At 37.8% G+C, this 19572-nt stretch overlaps 13 protein-coding genes and 1 pseudogene across 13 annotated transcripts, besides 1 other annotated feature; 7 read left to right on the forward strand and 7 right to left on the reverse strand. All coding sequences in view use genetic code 12, as the record gives it.

The window, feature by feature from the left end:
• Positions 1–253: 253 nt before the first annotated feature.
• CORT_0D02010 (Asf1 protein) lies at positions 254–982 on the forward strand (the record flags this gene model as incomplete). The annotated part of the gene is made up of 1 exon (XM_003869137.1): positions 254–982. The coding sequence occupies one exon, from the start codon at positions 254–256 to the stop codon at positions 980–982; it is 729 nt and encodes a 242-aa protein (XP_003869186.1).
• Positions 983–1052: 70 nt separating this feature from the next.
• CORT_0D02020 (hypothetical protein) lies at positions 1053–2636 on the reverse strand (the record flags this gene model as incomplete). Its single annotated transcript, XM_003869138.1, has 1 exon — positions 1053–2636. The coding sequence occupies one exon, from the start codon at positions 2634–2636 to the stop codon at positions 1053–1055; it is 1584 nt and encodes a 527-aa protein (XP_003869187.1).
• A 1400-nt stretch (positions 2637–4036) lies between these two features.
• On the forward strand, positions 4037–5398 carry CORT_0D02030 (hypothetical protein; the record flags this gene model as incomplete). The annotated part of the gene is made up of 1 exon (XM_003869139.1): positions 4037–5398. The coding sequence occupies one exon, from the start codon at positions 4037–4039 to the stop codon at positions 5396–5398; it is 1362 nt and encodes a 453-aa protein (XP_003869188.1).
• A 1162-nt stretch (positions 5399–6560) lies between these two features.
• CORT_0D02040 (Ecm22 transcription factor) lies at positions 6561–9032 on the forward strand (the record flags this gene model as incomplete). Its single annotated transcript, XM_003869140.1, has 1 exon — positions 6561–9032. One exon carries the CDS (start codon positions 6561–6563, stop codon positions 9030–9032), a length of 2472 nt encoding a protein of 823 aa, XP_003869189.1.
• A 420-nt stretch (positions 9033–9452) lies between these two features.
• On the forward strand, positions 9453–10118 carry CORT_0D02050 (Ypt31 protein; the record flags this gene model as incomplete). The annotated part of the gene is made up of 1 exon (XM_003869141.1): positions 9453–10118. One exon carries the CDS (start codon positions 9453–9455, stop codon positions 10116–10118), a length of 666 nt encoding a protein of 221 aa, XP_003869190.1.
• Positions 10119–10238: 120 nt separating this feature from the next.
• On the reverse strand, positions 10239–10751 carry CORT_0D02060 (Smb1 protein; the record flags this gene model as incomplete). Its single annotated transcript, XM_003869142.1, has 2 exons — positions 10239–10697; positions 10749–10751. 2 exons carry the CDS (start codon positions 10749–10751, stop codon positions 10239–10241), a joined length of 462 nt encoding a protein of 153 aa, XP_003869191.1.
• A 311-nt stretch (positions 10752–11062) lies between these two features.
• Positions 11063–11581, forward strand: CORT_0D02070 (hypothetical protein; the record flags this gene model as incomplete). Its single annotated transcript, XM_003869143.1, has 1 exon — positions 11063–11581. The coding sequence occupies one exon, from the start codon at positions 11063–11065 to the stop codon at positions 11579–11581; it is 519 nt and encodes a 172-aa protein (XP_003869192.1).
• A 114-nt stretch (positions 11582–11695) lies between these two features.
• CORT_0D02080 (hypothetical protein) lies at positions 11696–13159 on the reverse strand (the record flags this gene model as incomplete). The annotated part of the gene is made up of 1 exon (XM_003869144.1): positions 11696–13159. The coding sequence occupies one exon, from the start codon at positions 13157–13159 to the stop codon at positions 11696–11698; it is 1464 nt and encodes a 487-aa protein (XP_003869193.1).
• Positions 13160–14195: 1036 nt separating this feature from the next.
• Positions 14196–14657, reverse strand: CORT_0D02090 (Hap31 transcription factor that regulates CYC1; the record flags this gene model as incomplete). The annotated part of the gene is made up of 1 exon (XM_003869145.1): positions 14196–14657. The coding sequence occupies one exon, from the start codon at positions 14655–14657 to the stop codon at positions 14196–14198; it is 462 nt and encodes a 153-aa protein (XP_003869194.1).
• Positions 14658–15120: 463 nt separating this feature from the next.
• On the forward strand, positions 15121–16779 carry CORT_0D02100 (Rft1 protein; the record flags this gene model as incomplete). The annotated part of the gene is made up of 1 exon (XM_003869146.1): positions 15121–16779. One exon carries the CDS (start codon positions 15121–15123, stop codon positions 16777–16779), a length of 1659 nt encoding a protein of 552 aa, XP_003869195.1.
• A 69-nt stretch (positions 16780–16848) lies between these two features.
• On the reverse strand, positions 16849–17070 carry CORT_0D02110 (annotated as a pseudogene).
• Positions 16849–17070: a sequence feature.
• A 248-nt stretch (positions 17071–17318) lies between these two features.
• On the forward strand, positions 17319–17765 carry CORT_0D02120 (hypothetical protein; the record flags this gene model as incomplete). Its single annotated transcript, XM_003869147.1, has 1 exon — positions 17319–17765. The coding sequence occupies one exon, from the start codon at positions 17319–17321 to the stop codon at positions 17763–17765; it is 447 nt and encodes a 148-aa protein (XP_003869196.1).
• Positions 17766–17805: 40 nt separating this feature from the next.
• On the reverse strand, positions 17806–18096 carry CORT_0D02130 (Snp3 U6 snRNA-associated protein; the record flags this gene model as incomplete). Its single annotated transcript, XM_003869148.1, has 1 exon — positions 17806–18096. One exon carries the CDS (start codon positions 18094–18096, stop codon positions 17806–17808), a length of 291 nt encoding a protein of 96 aa, XP_003869197.1.
• Positions 18097–18191: 95 nt separating this feature from the next.
• On the reverse strand, positions 18192–19469 carry CORT_0D02140 (hypothetical protein; the record flags this gene model as incomplete). The annotated part of the gene is made up of 1 exon (XM_003869149.1): positions 18192–19469. One exon carries the CDS (start codon positions 19467–19469, stop codon positions 18192–18194), a length of 1278 nt encoding a protein of 425 aa, XP_003869198.1.
• Between the last annotated feature and the right edge of the window lie 103 nt (positions 19470–19572).

Consider the following 19572-nt stretch of genomic DNA (forward strand, 5'->3'; position numbering starts at 1 on the left):
GTCTTATAATAGTATAGTGTAGGTTCTGATCTACTTGGTCGGTCTTCTATTCTTTTCTTTCTACTTCGCTTCCTCCAGCTGCAACTTCCCTCTCGTTCCGATTGAACAGAAAATTACGCGCCCATAGATTTCTCACAATTTTTTTTTATATTCGACTTGCTCAACGCGTCTCATTCGAAGTATCCACACACCAATTCACAGAGAGAAAGTCAAAACCTAACCCCATCTGCTTGGTCTATAAATACACATCACGATGTCAATTGTCTCACTAACAGGGATTGAAGTGCTCAACAACCCCGCTAAATTTACCGACCCTTATGAATTTCAAATCACATTTGAATGTCTTGAACCATTAAAAGAAGACCTTGAATGGAAATTAACTTACGTTGGTTCGTCAGATTCACTAGATCATGATCAAGAACTTGATTCTATCTTAGTTGGTCCCGTACCTGTGGGAGTCAATTCTTTTCTATTCACTGCTGATGCACCTAGTCCTGAATTGATTCCAGCTAGTGAATTGGTTAGTGTTACGGTCATTATTCTTAGTTGTTCATATAACGATCGAGAATTTGTTCGGGTGGGATATTATGTCAATAATGAATATGATACGGAGGAGTTAAGAGAGAATCCACCTGCTAAAGTGCAGGTTGACCATGTGGTTAGGAACATCTTGGCGGAGAAGCCTAGGGTAACGAGATTTAATATTGTTTGGGATAATGAAGGTGCTGCGGATGAGTATCCTCCTGAACAACAAGAAGAGGAGGAAGAGGAAGATGATGAGGAGGAACAAGATGAAGAAGAGGGAGAAGAGGTGGATGAGGAAGATGAAGAAGAGGAAGAAGATGACCTTGAGGTTGATTTGGACGATGAAGAAATGGTGGAGGAAGTGTCGACATTGAATGATAAAGAACAAAATGCAACACCTCCAGCAACAGCTAGTTCGGAAGTAGTTGAAGAAGTAGATACGCCGAAAGATAGTTAATAGACATTGTATTACTAATCGTTAAAATATTCATTCATTTTTGTTATACTACAAAGGATGCTAATGTTCTCTAATTGTAATTGTCAATCAAAGCGTTGATTGTTTGACTTAATCGGTCAATAACCGATATAGTTATATTACCATCAGGGTATTGTTTCAATTTACCAACCCATTTATCAGGATGCCATTTGATACGTTCTTGTCTCAACAAATCCAGCATCGATCCCTCAGCAATCAAATTATAAAACTTTTTCAAAGAATCTTGTGTTATAAGGTGCAAAATTTGCTCAGTTGAAAGATCATCTTGATCAAAATGGGGAGGAAGTAATGGTAGTTTCATTTTATTGTGATATTCAAATCTCAATCTTTCATTTAATGTCGTTGTGGGCGGTGCTGTTTGTGGTGTAAGGTAAGGATCATTAATTCGTTTATCACCAACATGAACTCCTTCTTCATCCATCATACCTGCTGACGTAACTGGCAACTCTCCAACCACGCTGTAATTTTGTCTGTTGTATGAGTTACGCATTTGAGCATATCTATTTCCATTTATGGGAGTTTCATACTTAAACTGTGAGGAGTTTGGCCTGGGGCGTACAAACTTAAAACCATTGATGGTAGGACCATATTCTTGAGTAGGAGCAGTAGGAGGTGGTGGAGGTAGTGGTGGTGTTGACGCTCTCAGTGATGTTGGCGTAGATTGAGAAATTGGGGTTGATTCTAAATCATTGTGTTTATCAAAAGAGTTTGAGTTATTCTTGCCATCATCAGCATCATCATCATCATCATCAAATGCTTGTAGGGGTCGTTCGGGTCGTTCGGGTCTTTGCGGTAGCTCTTGTACAGATGTCTTACGTGCATAGTTTAGATCTAGTATATTTTCTGTGGACGCATGTTTAAACTTGAGTTTCTTTCTTTTTGGTTGTGGTGGACATGGAGTCGAATCGTTTGTGGAAAAACTGAATTTTAAAGATGAATTATGGGATGTATTCGTCGTGTTACATATGGACATATGTGAATCCTGTTGCATAATGGGAGTGACTATTCTCGATCCTATAGCATCCAGATGCATTCTTTTCTTCCTATTGATGAATTTTGGAGGCGAAATGGGGAAATCATCCTCCGATTCATCCGAGTTATTAATCATTGTCTTGTTTCCGATGGAGTTTTCATCATTGACGTCATCTTCTTCACCAACTTGTTCATGTATCGTCTCTTCAATGCCATGGGAAGCTTCAATGATGACATCGTTACCGGTTTCATCATCATCAAAAACTTGTGATTTCAAATGCAAGTCATTTAACATCCGCATTGGAGATAGAAAGGACACAGTTGAGTCAGGATTAATTGGAGTAGATACAAAATCAAAGAAATTTTGAATTGGTTTCCTTGGTGATGGTGTCTTTTCAATTGAATCAGATGCGTCGCCATTGTCGTCAGCAGATTGGCCATACTCCGTGTCATCCGTCTCATCAATGTCTGATGATAATATCTTTCTCTTGTACCAGATTTGTTTCTTCTCGGGTGTTGTTTTGTGACCCTGGTGTAGTATCGGGTCCACATTAGGTTTTGTTTGTGATGGTGATGGTGCTCTGCGATTACTATTTCGAGATTGATGTGTTAATTTTGGTGTGGTGCGCGGTAGTAGAGACATCGAAATCAGCGCTATATTGCCATATGACAAATATGTCTGTGGTTCTAGTTAAATGATGAGTGGTGTGCCTTTATGGTCCCTTTAGATTATAATGGTAGTCTGAAAGTTGGTTTGTTTTGGTTTTGACATTTGCTTTTGTTTTCATTTTTTTTCTTTTCTCGCATTTTGGCGTTCAGGGGTAAGTAACCCCATCAACAATTCTACAAAGCTAAAAAGTGGAGGAGAAAGTCATAACTTAGAAAATGTCGAGGTGGAGGAGCTATTCTAAAGGAATAGCAATGCAGGTAGAGGACTTGAAAACAAGTGGTTGAAGCTGGAGATGTTTAGAACACCCCTTTCAGCGAACTGTATTGTGATGTTAAGTGGGATGTAGTGGCAGCTTTGTTTTCAAGACTGGTATGCTATTCCCTGCAAACAGGCGCTCGTTCAGAGAATGGGCTGTAGAATTACCTGCAAATCTGATGTGATTTGTGCTCTTACATTACTGTTTATCAGGTAAACATTGTCGTGAAGCCCAGTGTCGTATTAGTTTGTGACATTATGAGTTATTAAAAAAAATAGGAGCAACAAAGAGTGAGTGACACACGTGCTCAATTTCATTTTTTTTAGTCTTGCGAGCTTTTCGTTTGTGACAAAGTAAATAAAATATAATAATTTGGAGAAAAGGGCTGTGTTTTGTATATATGCAACCTCATCCCTTGAAGTCGTACCTTGTGGCCGGGGAGTGAGGATTGAATGGTGGGACTAGTTCATAATTCCCTCCAGACAAGGAGCAATTATAAAAGTACGAAGTAACGCATTAGTATTTCCTTCTTCGGAGTATGTGCGCATCACATACATATAATGAATGGGACTGAAAGATAAGCAATTTAAAATTTTCAGTCAGCACCACAAAACTTACATATTTTGATACAAGACACACACATTTTTCTGATCATCCTTCGTGGCTTTGCTGAAAATTTTTTTCCTTTCTCAAGCAGTTAACCCCTTGGAAAAGAAATTGGAAGTTTCATCATGTGTTGAGATTGTTTCTCCTCTTTTTTTTTGTCTTTGAAAAGTAGATAATGTAATGTGTAATTACTTAAAATTGTTTTGGTTGTTCTATTTCATTCTGAGACCACTTAGAGTTATTCACGTCATTATTATTTTTTTCTTTGATTGTGCCACACTTCAGGTAGAGAGATGTATAAAATCATACAAAAACTTCCATAACAAAATTATCACCAAAGGCAAACACAACACACACACAACTACAAAAGCACCTCTTAATTGCCGAATATCTTTGCCCAGAGAAGACTATTCTCATTTGAATTTCGTATAAACATTATTTATTAGCAAGGAACTACACACACCTTACATTCCTTTTCTTCTACCCACAACACAACAATCTTTATCCTTTGATGAGTGATCAGCTAGTCAACCCTGCTGCATCACTTTCTTATTTTGATATCTCATACTTAACCTTTGAAGCTGTTTTAGAAGTTGTCATTGTTTGTTTTGCCGGGTTTTTAGCCGCCAAGACTGGATTATTAAATACCCAAGGGCAAAAGCTACTAAGTTCATTAAATGTTGATTTATTTACACCATGTCTTATATTTTCCAAATTGGCTAGTTCATTGAGTCTATCTAAGCTTGTTGATTTAGCTATTATTCCAATTTTCTTTGCCGTGTCTACATTGATCTCTTATGGATGCTCAAGGGGCGCATCATGGTTCTTGTCATTGAATGAACCGGAAACTGATTTTGTCACTGCTATGGCTGTGTTTGGTAACTCAAATTCATTACCAGTTTCATTAACTTTAAGTTTGGCGTACACTTTGCCAGGTCTTCTATGGGAAGATGTTTCTGATGATGATAGTGATAAAGTTGCTGGTAGAGGTATTTTATATCTCTTGATTTTCCAACAATTGGGTCAAATTTTAAGATGGTCATGGGGGTTCAATTTTTTGTTAAGAAAAAGATCGCATGTTGAGTTGAACACATACTACAATAAACATGGTGCTGCTATTGAATCAGAAACAACCAGATTATTATCAGCCGAAGATGCATTGTATATCGATGAAGAAGAACAAATAGCCGCAGAGATTGATCCAAGTTCAGAGAACAATAGTGATGATTCACAACAATCCTCTCATCAAGAGCAAGAAGTTGTTACTCAAGAAAAACCGACATCGTTATATGCAAAATTTGCTGAATTACCTGGTATCAAGCAATTTCTTTCATTTATGAATCCTCCCTTATGGGCCATGTTACTCAGTGTTATTGTTGCTTCCACCCCATTACAAAGGGTATTTTTCCAATCAGGTGCTGAGAATGGCGATGGTTCTTTTATCCATAACACAATGACTGAAGCTATATTAGGCCTAGGTTCAGTCTCAATCCCTTTGATTCTTATTGTATTGGGGTCAAACTTGTATCCAGCAGCAGATATCCCTCCTGCTTCAAAACACTGCACTCGTATGTTGTTTGGTTCATTAATGTCGAGAATGATTTTACCACCAATTATTTTATTGCCCATAATTGCTGCATGTGTTAAATACATCAATATATCCATATTAGATGATCCAATATTCCTTATTGTTGCGTTCATTTTGACAATTAGTCCACCGGCTATCCAATTGAGTCAAATTTCTCAATTGAATGGTATTTATCAGAAGGAAATGTCTGGTGTATTGTTTTGGGGTTACGTTGTTTTAACCTTGCCCACAACTATCTTCATTGTTGTCGCATCTTTGAAAGTATTGGAATGGGCCCAGTTTTAGTTAGAAGGTTTAAGTATATAGGTTTGTTTGTACATGAAATGTGGAAGTTTTTTTTATCTGTCTCCTTTTCTTTTATTTGAACTTAGACATCATTACAAAGTAGTGATTTAGTATCTTTTACCGAATCATAATCATCGCAGACAATGATGGTGTTTAGAAAGCATTAGCTAAGCCTCATGGGGTCTTCTAACCATTAAAGTTTTCGCAACCACAGATCGCACAGACGGATGACACAAAACTCGCGCCAAAAACTTTAACTTCTTGGTTTGGGTTCGATGCATTTGTCTTTTTCAAATTTACCCGATTGCCGCACCGCATCCTCTTGCCCTTAACACAATGGATTCCACCTTGGCAACGGCCATATTTTGTTGTCAAGCTGTTGTGTTTCATAAGACTAACATTCTAGTAATGTGCATGTGCTTTGATGTGACTATGTGATTTTTGACTTGTTTTTCCGAGGGATCCTAGATCTATACTTTAGATTATACATACTTCGATCTTCCCACTTGCATTTTGAAGGGTCAACCTTGCTAAAGTTTTAATATTTATGTAATTATGCAGATTAACTATGCTACATAAGTTCAGCTCGTGTGTGTCTGGTGTGACTTCAGCATCTGTATCGGGTGAAAAGGAAGTTTGGGTTTCTCGCATGCAAAAGAAAAAATTCGACAGATGTTAGGGGCAAGCGCAAGGAATCAACACAAAAAAGTCCATTGACTCTCCGTGTGCACATTCAATGCTGTCTTAGATTAAAGGTTGCTCCTCGGATGATCAATAGACACCATCAAGTTCTCTTGTTATTGTGTTGAATTATGTCCTTTGTTATGTTGGGTCTAATTATTACACAAAAAGTGTTTATTATGAGTAACCAGTTAAAAAAATATAACAAAAATCTAAAAACTAAAATAAAGAAGTCATTTCTCTAAAAATTATTTTTAAGCTAAAGGGTTCAAAAATCCGAAAAGAATCCTTCATTCATCTTTAGAACCCTGATGGGTACCACTACCAAACAAATAGTTACACTAGAACAAACTCCCCTGGAAAGACAAGCTCCGTCAAATTTGAATAAATTTTGCTGAACGTGATTACATATTGAAGTAACTTACCGACCACTACACAACCTCATAATTGGCAACTTGCGTCTTGATTCCTGAAACTCCACATGACTTCAGAGTCCAACTCATCTGAAAATAAAACAACCACAACTGGCGAGGGGGATAATGCATTCTTAGAACGAAATATTCCTCGAGATAAAGCCACAGATTCAGTTACCAAGCCAAGGAAAATTTCAAAATCGAAATCCAAATCTAAATTGACACCAGCACCATCCAATGACTCTCCTCGATCAGTAGCATCGAGTATGGCTGCGTCAAGATCCCAACAGGAGAAACAGAAGAGGCGAAAACACAAGAATTCAAAGCTAGGATGCCCCAATTGTAAACAACGACGCGTCAAATGTTCAGAGGACCTACCCTCATGTGCTAATTGTATTAAACATAAAGTTGAATGTGGATACTTGAGCTATACTAAGGAGGAGATCGAAGAGCTTAAACAAGCGAAGCTTGAGCGACAGCAAGTAATGAGTGAACAGAAATTGGATTCAAAGTCGGAATCTGATGAGACTGATCACCAAATGGGAATAGACTCAAATAATGCATCTCCTTTGACCGACTCTGGTAAAAATCACGGGACAAGAGAAAACAAGAAGAAGAAAGCTTCAAGCAGCCCCAAAAAGATTATAAAGCCTAAATCTAAGCGCACGACTTCGAAAACTACACAGGTTCTGGTGCAAAGACATGGTAAATCATTTGATAACCGTTCAACAACAAACAGCGCATCCAACACATCTTTGACGGAAAGCTATGGTAATCAATTTCAATCTCAAGACAATGTAAACCACAACCCTAGCGAAGGAATGGTTATTCAAAACTTTGATAACTTGTTGGGCCACGATTCTGGAGCCGAAAATTCAATAATTTTTCCAATTTATCGAATGCATCAAAACCATACCGAGCATCTCAGTAATAATCTCAACTTTCCCTCGGAACATAGCACAGCAATACCGCCAAATCTACCGAATACACCAACGTCAATACTACCGCCAAATGCTCTACCTGGAGCTATTATCAGACCTACACTGATTTTAATTAGTCGCCATAGAAAACATATTAATTACGCAAAAGAAAATAATGAATTGTTTAAGAAAACAAATCTGGGAATTATTCAGGGTGATATGACTCTTGAGCCTATAAGGCATGTTTATTGGTCATGGTTAAAATCATTTGTTTATCTAGGCACTTCCCACCCTTTGAGGTTTTACTGTTTACTCAATATTTGTGCTAATTACCTAATTTCCAATAGTTTTGAAGATTCATACAAAATGTACAGTGTTGGACGGGCAAGGTCGCCAATTGAACGTGGCAAAGAGTTGGCTCACATGCGTCAAACGTGTCTCGTAAAGACAATACACTACTACGACCAAGTCATTAAACGATTACGATCAATGTTGGCCTCAAGTGGTCCGGATCCTGATGCCACTTGTACTGTCTCTTATATGTTGAGTCTAACGTCAATTTACGATCCTGAACGATCCTTATACTCAACTAATTGTTATCGAGAGGGTTTATTTGATATGTTGGAGTATTACAATAACTTAAATGTACCGATAGAGAAACCATCGATTGTGCAAATAGAGTTGAAATTGATGACAAATATCATGATGACGGGGAATTTGCCAGCTTATGATTCTATGTTTTTAACTGAAGCTCGTCAGATGTTCATTGCATTTGGGGAGATTTTATTTTCCTTGTGCGAGCAAGGCACACTTTCATTGGAGTCCGACCATCCATGGGTTCGGACTAGTCAATTCCTACAACTAAAGTATCACCAACTTTTGCAATTCTTAAATGAAACTATCGATGTTTACATCCCACAAATCAATGATAAAATTACAGATTTAGAGGTACAACAAGACTTGCTATACCAGATGTTAACCAAATGGGTAATTATATTTCCTAGCCAACTACTTTTTCCAACATCAAGTCAAGGCCCACTTGAAAAAACCATGTATTTGTTTTACAAATTTGTGAAAAAGGCTTTATTCGCCATTTTCCCCCACGTGAAGTTCTTTTTCTTGCGTAATTTTGATGGTCCTATATTGTTGGATGTATACGCTAGTGATGACTATACCATTTACCAAGAGCTATCGCAACCGCCAGCATTGAAGAATGATTCTTCTCATTATGAACCCCACGTAGACCAATTGAAGCTTATTGCAGCATTTTTGATTCGTGGGTCAACATATTTCCGTAAACGGTTTGCCATATTGTACCCCATACTAATGCGATTTATTGCCATGCATGATTTCCAAGGCAGTGATATAAACAAGTGGCGAAAGACAATTCAAAACATTGCAGAATTGAGAGAACAATTTTGTGAAAAGATGCAAGTCACGGAAGTGAATATGAAGTCATTTATTAATGGGTATGTCCAAAAGTGCAATTATCCATTACCAGGGAGTGAAATAAGGGCTGGAATAGAGGGCAATAGTCTTACGAATGACTCGGCTGTTGATTTTACAACCTTGCTCCCTCTGGGATTATTGGTTGGTGATTATGATCCTGCTTTCGGGTGAAGTTAAATATAACACTATTTGCAGGTAAAATAGTCGTGCTTTTTTGGTTGCAACGGGTTGTACTTTAGCCGCACTTCTATTCGTAGATTTATTAACCGTATATTTATACAACAATATCTGTAATCAATCGCATTGTGCGTTCTTACCTTCTGCTCTAACATAGTAAAAGAGGTATCATAAACTCTGCATACTCAATGTTACATTTACGCGTAACTATCGTCTCCCCATAACAAATCCTATTCAGTTTTTTTCTTTTGTTTCATTAAAATTTTTATTGTTTTCATTCTCATTCTCCTAAACGCCAACATTTTCATTTTCAGTTGAACGCAATAATTATCCTATTATTATTCATAGCCACTTACATATATATATATATCTTCACCATATCTACTTAGATACACCCCCATATATACACACAATATGGCAGACAACACTGACGATTATTCCTACGACTACGAATACTTGTACAAAATTGTCCTCATTGGTGATTCAGGCGTTGGTAAATCAAATTTGTTATCGAGATTCACACGAGATGAATTTAATTTAGAAAGTAGGTCCACTATTGGTGTTGAATTTGCCACTCGAACTTTGGAAATCGACGGGAAAAGAGTTAAAGCACAAATCTGGGATACTGCTGGACAAGAAAGATATAGAGCAATCACATCAGCTTACTATCGTGGTGCAGTTGGCGCTTTGATCGTTTATGATATTGCCAAGACTGAGAGTTATGAAAGTGTTAGTCGTTGGTTAAAAGAGTTGAAAGAACATGCAGATGCAAATATTGTCATTGAATTAGTGGGTAATAAATCTGATTTGGATCATTTGCGAGCTGTACCAACGGAAGAAGCAAGAAATTTCGCCTTAGAAAATAACTTGTTATTTACTGAAGCATCTGCGTTGAGTTCTGATAATGTTGATTTGAGTTTCCACCAGTTGTTGAAGAATATCTATGAAATGATATCGAAACATCAATTAGATACTAATGAACAAGGTGGTTTAAAAGCGCCAAGCAATGGACCAACGATAAGTTTGACACCAGCTCCAAAGGAGAAGAAGAGTAGTAAGAATAATTCAAACTGTTGTTAAGAGTGGAGGAGCGTTTGTTAGGTACACTTTTATAAGGAGAGCAGGTTAAGTGAGGTGACTCTTTTAGTGCATATATATGTATATCAAGTTTTCGATTCTATACCGAACTATTTATTCTATTTAAGCAATCTTTTTCAATTTACTCACTGGTTGTTTCAAAGGTCGGCTGGTTCCAGACCCAGATCCAGATCCTACAGAAGTACCAGCTTTATTATCACTCGATACACCACTTTCAATAGTGAAATTGACAATTTGCTCTCCTCTTAATATAATTAATCCAACATGTCTCCTTGCTAAATCGGGTTTATTACTCTTTGGAATTTCAGTAGGAAATAATGGTGTATTACTTGAACTGATGGGTAATTTCTTATTTGCCTTTTTCTGGCTCTGTGTTCGTAAATCCTGTAAACTTTTTTTGGTTATTCTTGCTTCTTCTGTGTCAGCCAATACTAAATTGAGATGCTTGTCAAACGAAAGAAGTGTTCCTGTGTAAGTTCTATTATCAACCGTATGTATCTTTAAACGATTGTTTATCAAGTCTGACATTTTGGTCTTTTTGTTAATAGGTAGTTTAGTTGACTAGAGTAGTTAGTATTTTCGCTTTGAGTGAATAGTAAAGCTTGTACATACCATATTGTGGATGTTGTGATTAGTCTTGCGTTGATATCGGCCTTGATGCTTTTTGGCTTGAAGTTTTTCCAAGATGTCGTTATTGTAGTGTCTTGTGACAAGATTTCACGACATTGAAATTCAAAGCAATTTGACATTCTGGTTCTATTTTCCAACAATACTTCACACTTTACAATAGTTCAAACCAATTCATCAAAAGAGGGCTTTTGATCCAACTTTGACCACATTACCGGCTCAGTTATAATATAGCAACCCAATTGACGCTTTATAAATTGTCCTAATATTCTAACCCACCAAAATAACACGTCTTGATTATGTCTGAACAAGAAGTTAAAGAATTGCCAACCGAAACAAAAGAGAAAGTTGCCGTTGAAACTAAAGCTGAAGATACTAAAACAAGCTCAAAGGGTAATGATGCTGCACAGGAAGTAACCAATGCTGACACCTCAACAACTGAAAGCGTTAAAAGAAAAGATCCTATTGAAGCTACTGGTGAACCAAAAAAGAAGAAAAAGAGAAGAACATATGATGATGAAGACGAACCAGAGAAAAAGCATGAAGAAGGTGAAGCCGGAGTGAATGAAGAAGGAGACGAAGAAGATGAGGAAGCTGATGCTGATGCTGAAGAACAAGAAGAGGGCGACGATGACGACGACGATGATGAAGATGAATACGAAGGTGAGGACGACGGTGAAGATGAAGAAGAGGAAGAGGACGAACTCAATGAAATTGATACTACAAATATTATCACAACTGGAAGGAGAACAAGAGGTAAGCAAATCGATTTTAAAGACGCTGCAGCAAAATTGGATGCAGAGGAAGCCAAAAAGTGAGCCAGAAATTATCGGTGCTGTGATCCTCTATCTAAAAGTTTTTTATACCTCTTAGTTTGATCAGAGATTGTTATGGATTAGAGTATGCTATATTTTGTCTATGAATTTATGTAATTAATGTTGATCTCTATTCTTAACAATGAATAACACATATACCAAGCATAGATCACCAACGAAACACAACCCAGCCACTAAAGTGTAAGTGCCTCCTAAGCCCATCGCTTTAACCATCTTGTCCAAGACCCCAACTCCCAAAGCGGCAAGCCAGCATCTCATCAAATTCAAGCAGCTGGCTGATGCACAGCCTTGTTCAGGATGGAGATCGACTAGCATAGTTGTGCAAATTGATAATAAAACAGCAGATGAAAAAGCGATTAAAATAGTTGATATTATTATGGAGACAATGTGTTGGCGATATTGAACGCACCATCCAAAAATAATCAATCCAATAATCATTGTTGCTGCCGGAATCACACACAAGGTGAGTCTTGTTGTGACTTGATTGAATTCAGGTCTTTCATCTAATGGTAGATTCTCAACTTTTCTATCAAATGAAGCCATTCTCTTTCTATAATACCAATTCATAACTTTTCCAATCGCAATAGAACCTATGAGGCAAGCGAGCCCTTGTGGAAGGTAGATTAAACCCACATGCATGACACTGTAATTATACCTTGCCGATTCTAATTCTGTCGACAACGAAGTCAAGACCATAGACCAAGCAGCAAAATGTATACCAGAATGTAGAAGAGTCAAGATAACTTCTTTCTGGAAAAAGATGCGAAATGGACCCATTATATCAAATGGTTTGGCAGGCTCTATAGTAACATAATCATTGGTTAGCTTTTTCTGGAACGAAGGAAGGTATATCGATGGACACCTATGGATAAGAAGGCTGGGCATAACTGTTCCATTGCCAACAATGCGTCTTGATGTCTCAGCAAGAATGAAGAATGCCAATACAAAAGTTACACCTCCGCCAATGGCTAGGAAGGCAAATATTGACCTCCATGTCCCAAACCCACTGATTAATGCAGCTCCAACTAACCCGCCTATTCCGTTGCCACAAAATTGTAACCCCGCCACAGTTCCAACCATACTGCCTCTTTCTTCTGGAGTACAAACATCACTAGACACTCCAGAACTGATTGCAATTACTGGTGCAATACCAGCGGCTTGTATACATCTTAGCACAGCTAATAACCAGTATACATTTGTCTGCGAAATTGCTACACATGCAATTACAAACACAAGAATACTAACCAAAATCACTGGTCTTCTTCCAAATGTATCTGCAAGGTTAGATGAAATTGTTGGGGTAACACCTTGCAGTAGTAGATAGCAGACAACAGACACATTCATGACATCCTCTGTAGTATCAAAGTATTTTGTCAAGGTGGGTAATGCAGGAAAGTAAATTGGCGAGCTTATTGTACTCCAAAATCCAACAAGACTCAAAATGAATATTAGTTGAGCTTTTTCACTTCTATGAAAAATAGTATATGGGTAGTGCGACTTCAGTTTTACTGAAATTGGGGCCCCTATATCATCAATTTTATCTTTCTTTAGTTCTTCCATGGTAGGTACAATCCGTTGGAGTGTTTTTGACTTTGATTTAATTATTATTCAAAAATTTTGTAGATAACTAGTCTTGTGATTTTGCAGCCACCTAGCTTTTGGGAATTTATCTCACTCCTTTTATATCAACTCACATAGTTAAAAGTTCCGGTCACCATTATACCATTTCAGCAAAGTAATTTCTTTTTCTTACTCACCGGAACATTAATTTCCCTCGCAATTTGTTATGCAAAGTTTTTCCGAAATCCCTCCTGAATTCATGGATGCAACTTTTGTGCTGCGTCAACACTTCCATTGAACGCTGATATATCCCCTTGAGGATCTTAACTCTCTCGTGGATAAACTCATCTACTCTATTGGTATAATATGAGATTCAAATCACCAGGGTGCAGTCTGTATAGAATCGTCTCTTTGCCACAAAACCGTATTCGCTTTTCCATATCATACCAGGAACCGCATTTTTTTTTGGCAACTAAGAAACGATAGGGTGAAACCGGAAAGCTGGGTCACAGTTTACCGATCCCCGAAACAGAAGATTCTAATTCATGTCTCTCACAATACATATCTGCATTGTGTTGCCCATATAAAACGAATGCTTTATAATTAGGGAACATATTCCAATTTCTTTCGCATATCAACTTGAAGTGTGCGCCAGTAGGGGATGACACACTTAGTATTATCACACAACTCACACCAACCCACGCTTTTTTGTGCAAACTGTGTCTTTTTGTTCTGGCAGTTCTAGGTTACCACAATCTGAATCCTAGAGTAGAAACTGTTACAAGATCGATCTAGTCGTAAAAAATTGTTGACGACATATTTTCTTACAAACTCCCAATTCCATAAGTTAGTGAATTTTCCACGGGTTTTGGTGTTCATATATTCTATCAAACCTCGTATTATTTAATATCTGTATTCATACCAGGGCATTCTGAGGTAACGTTATTGAAATACATTCAAGCAATCACATAGAGTAAGAGCCAAGTTTTTCGATACAGATTAAACCGAATAGCATTTATTCACAAAATAACAGTACCTAATAGCTGCTTTCCACTATCTCTTCAATTTCTCTTGTCTCTCCTGACTCCTCCGAGGCCGCAGCAGCCTCTTGTGCCGCTTGTTGTTGCGCAGCTTGCAATTTAGCCTGCTTCTTTGTGAGTCTTGTTTCACCTCTCTCCTGTCTAAGCACTTGCTGCTCTCTGTATTTAGCAAGATATATCTTCAATACCTCAGCATAATTTTCAAACCCTAAATCGTACATCAGGTATAGTATGTCTTCTCCATTGATTGTTTTCCTCTTTTCTCTCAAGCATTTATCCGAAGCTTCACTGGTAATGAATGATATAAATTCTGAAACACACTCCTGCATACATTCTTTAGCATCTTTCGAGACCTTGGCCGTAGGTGGTAGAGTGTTCTTCATAAGTCTGGCGACATTTGCAATGGGTAACCACCGATCCTGTTCTCGTAGTTCTAAATCTCTGGCATTCTGTTCCATTATGTAGTGTAGTTCCCTGCTCCAAAATATGTGTTTACCTCTGTGCTCTCACTATGAGCAGATGTTGTACCCTGATTACTATTAACTTGGCTGTCAATGGCTAGATCTTGATGAAAATTTGGAGTAATTTGCGACACTTTTTTATTTTCGCTTTTTTTTTCCTTTTCTCCTCGTTTGGGAAACACAAGCTCAGATAGGAAGGTGCCGCACAGGAAACTCCGTAGAACTGCATTAGAATTACCCGTGCCTCCTCTCCAACCAAAAGCTCCAGTAGCTCCTCCACTGTGTACATTGATACTAGTTTTTATATCTATAGTCATTCGCAGCTGTGTTATGCAACTACAAAAACTCCTCCCATTGACGCGTCACATGTTAAGTTGTGAATTCAATTTTGCGAAACTAATAGCAAATTAAAAATCTCTCGAAATGCGATACACGGCTTTACTTCGATTCACTACTCATCATGGAAAGGTCACAAGCACAACCAATTGCCACCGACAAGTTTGATGGTTCCGAGGCTGATATTGTTGATGAGTCCGCCAAAGGAATCTCGTCTTTAATCCTAGTTCAAGTGATTACAAAGTTATTCACTTTTTTATTAAATCAAACCTTGATTAGATTCGTTTCTCCTGATGTTTTTGGATTGATTGTTTACTTGGAGTTTCTTCAATCATCGACTTTGTTCATCAGTAGAGAGTCTTCTCGATTAGCAGTACAAAGAGTTACTCATGATCAAACCAAAACACGAACTTTGCAAAAAGTGATGAATTTTGGATTTTTACCGCTCATTATAGCAATTCCAGTAACATTACTCATTGGATACTTTCAAGGGATCAAGTCTATCAACTTTCAGAAGTATTTTTTGAATGTTCCGTTCCATAGGGTTTCAATTGGGGTCATCATCTTGCTGACCATTCTTGAGTTGAGTATTGAACCCATTTATTGTGTTTATCAATATGAATTAGAGTTTGGCAAACGATCAAAGTTTGAAGGAATTGCGCTAGCTACGAAATGTATGACTACATTTGGAGCCATTTATTTAACACGTCAGTACTTTGATGGCATCAACTTTAGTGGAGCTGCCATCTTGTCTTTTATGGTCGGTCAACTCGCCTACTCGGCAACGTTGTTCATCTCGTATGGCATGTCCTTTTCGAAATTCAATGAAAGAAAAGGCACTCATATTAAGTATGGTGTTGTCAGCAACGAAGAGGTTCCCAAATTTGACCCTGCTGTCTTATCTGTATTAAAGAGTCTTTTCGTGCAGCTGATCTTCAAGCAGGTACTAACAGAGGGTGATAAATTATTGATCAGTCATCTATGCACAATCGAAGAACAAGGGGTGTACGCCGTGATTGTCAATTACGGCTCAATAATCGCAAGATTGTTATTTCAGCCGTTGGAAGAATCAACTAGGTTACTATTGGCAAAAATAGTGAACAGTACTGAAATCCCTAAAGGCGAGTCTTTGGCTCAATCGTTTACTTATATCAAAATGATTAGCTTGTTTTATTTCAACTTGTGTTTATTCATTATGTTTGCTGGAATCACGAACGGCTCATTCTTACTTCGTATTATGATAGGAAGTAAAACAAAGTGGGCACAATCCAACATATTCGACTTATTCACCCTTTATGTCACATACATTCCCTTCCTTGCGTTCAATGGTGTTTTTGAAGCTTTTTTTACTGTAATTGTACAACCCTGTGAGATTCAAAGGTATTCCAAGTTTATGACATTTATCACAGCTATTGTGTTAGTTATGCTGTATGTTTTAATCTCTGTCATAGAATTGAGATTGGCAGGATTGATACTCGCCAATATCATCAATATGGCTATGAGAATTTGCTACTGCTACCGCTCAATTAACAAGTACTACGGTACAAGGATTAGGCTACTAACTTGCTTGTGGTACACCTCCGGATCAATAATATGCACAATAGCTTCCTGGATTGTGCAGTACATTTTTGTCTTTAAACTGGAGTCATTTGTTACAAAGAACTGGTCTGAATTGTTTAAAAGCACAATCTTTTCCGGAATTCTTTTAGCTAACCTTTTGATTCTAGAAAGGCAGAATATTCAAAACTCAATAAAGAGGATCTTTAAAATAAAGGACGAATAGTTTATAGAGATGTGTGTATATAGTTGAAAAAAAAAAGTAGAGTTGTCACACTATGTCACTAAGACATTGTCAACTAACAAACGTCGTGCCATCCAGTACCGCCTCCGTCACGGATAGCATTACTGTGCTGAATTGCTTCCCTCCAGTGGTGGTGCTATTAATTACCTAGGTAAGACGTGCTGATTCCTCAAGCAGTACTGTACCTAAACCGCGAGGATCGAACTGGACACTACGAAAGCAAAATGTTTACAATACCAAGTGCGCAGCAAGTGCACTTCCGCCAAAGGCCATCACAGCCAAAAAATCAAAGGTTTCGTATAAAGGTCTTTTTGGTGAAAGAAAGAGTATAATTTGTTATCCCGTCGATATTCTTTGTTGAATGTGGTTCAGTAAAATTCTGATACCTTTTTATGTCTGTGTAGGAAGTTCTTTACCTCATCAGGTATCCTCTGCGCGAGATTTTGATGCACATATTCATTTAGAAAAGTCAAAAATTTTGTAACAAAATAGAGTTTATCCATCGTAACTCATCTCATAAAATGTCGATAGTGGAGCTACTGCAGGAAATAGACAAGTTAGCAAAGGTTATCATCCAAAAGAACCTAGAGCTAGAGAATTTGAAAAAAGGATATGATGAGAGATTGCGAGTTATAAATGATTTCATTGCCAAAGTACATCCTGGTCAAGTTAATGAGAGAATCTCATCTGAGACGTTTACTCAACAGATAAGCAAAAGTATCACTTGCCCCAATTGTAATCACGTAGTATACAACAACAGTCAAGAGGAGTTTGTGCTATTACCAAATAAACAAATAGAATATTTATCATCGGAAGGTGGTGTGGTTAAACCGCAAGTAACGACACCACAACCTATGAAGTTATCTACGCAGAATTCAAAAAGGAAATCGCACATAACATGCTCATATTGCAAGAAACAAGGTCATACAAGAGCAAACTGCAAGAAGCGACTTGGTTGGACAGATTGAAATTATGATATACGTTGCATTAAATAGACATTATAAACATTCATTTCGAAGCTTGCACCATTGCCTCTCTTCTTGATGCATCTTGTAGTAACGTACAATCGACTGAGTTGGGGTTCATATGCACGTATCGTACAGTAGACCCTCTAATGAATAGATTTTTAACAGCATCTAGGTAAGGATATTTATCACAATTTGTGCATGTTATATCATCCAATTTCAAGTTCAAGTATTGGTCCACCGACTTCAATATTCCCCTTATTTCCATATCATTCTTGAGCTCAACAGTGACCTCTTGATCCACCAAGGTCTTGAAAAAACTGAAAAACAACATCGGACTGAACGTGGGTTGTGGTGTTGCCTATTCCGAGTTTGTTCAATTTTTTTACATTTTTCTTTCGCATTTTTTTTATTGCATTAAATAACTACTTAAATCAAGTCTCTGAAGATCAATTCAGGAACAACACAAGAGTTGTCGGATTTGTCTGGCAAAGGTGTAATGTCGGAATTGCCTTCACTGTACGTGAAATAATCACGAGAAAAGCTCGAGGAACTAAAGTGCTCGCTTAATTCTTCTCCCGTTAAGCGATATAATGGGTCCATCCGGGTTAGCTTGTCAATTGTGTTAAAAAAGGTAATGTCATTGAATCCAGATTTGCTTTCGTTTGAGCTTGATGAACTAGATGATGACCGTTTGGAGTAAATACCCGACTCGAACGCATTTTTTGAATTGAGGGACCCATCTGAATAGGGAACTTGATTTTCTTGGTTGAAATGGTACAAACCTTGACTTAACGGAGAAGGAACATAACGTGGGATGTTTGAAAAACTATTGACGTTGTCGACTTGTTGCAATGGGATTTGTGGTTTCGCTTTTGGGTACGAAGATGGTGACCTCCCCCTTATAGTAAGTGGTGGGGTGTTTGCAACAGCAACAATTGCAAACCTTCCCTTTTCTTTCAATTCAGCCAAGAGTTGAACCTGGATTATGACCCCATTCTTTTCAGATGACCTACGTCTTCCAACTGATGCTGTGAATTGTATTCTTTCATAGTTTGCTGTTGTGATAAACGGTTCACCTTTTGGGTATCCGTATAAAACGGAATCCTGAGTCTTTATATCTATCTGACTGTACTTTGTGACAAACATTTGTTTCATCCTTTCCACTTTTGCACCATTCCTGACATTAAAACCTTGTTTGATTGCTGAATGACTTGGTAATGATCCAGGAATGCAGTGAATAATTGATGGAGTGACGCCTATAGTTCTCTTTGCTGTATGTTGAATTAAAGCGACTTCGCTATTATCCTCAACATTTCTACTAACTAACCTCAATGCAAACCTCTTGATATCGTGACATTCTCCCATCGTTGTTAAATAGAATCCATGCTCCTGAAGTACTGAAACGCTTGGTCTGAGTTCTTCAAACAGAAAAGTGGTCACCAAGGAAAAATAGTTACGTTTGTACCCAACCCACTTATTATCCTCAAAATCGAATCCCCTATCTATTCGTGCCAGGATTCTCGGGTTCAATTTCAAGTCTGAAGATTTAATGAAAAGCGGCGAAACTTCAATTGTAGTACCAAATGGCGGACCAATTTTAAATTGCAAAATGGACCTGGGTGCTAGCTTCGGATATGAGCGTTCCAACTGACTAGGATCTGAATGGGTGTATTTGACATGCATTTTGTTGTTGGAACTAATCATACTTGAAGGAGTGTTGCAAAAGAGACGAGTTTTTGCAACACAAATTTACTCTACAAATTTAGAGCAGTATAACTTTCAATAAGCAGGAAAGAAAGTAAGCCAG

The sequence above is a fragment of the Candida orthopsilosis genome (assembly GCF_000315875.1).
Source record: "Candida orthopsilosis Co 90-125, chromosome 4 draft sequence".
Classification (NCBI taxonomy): Eukaryota; Fungi; Ascomycota; class Pichiomycetes; order Serinales; family Debaryomycetaceae; genus Lodderomyces; species Lodderomyces orthopsilosis.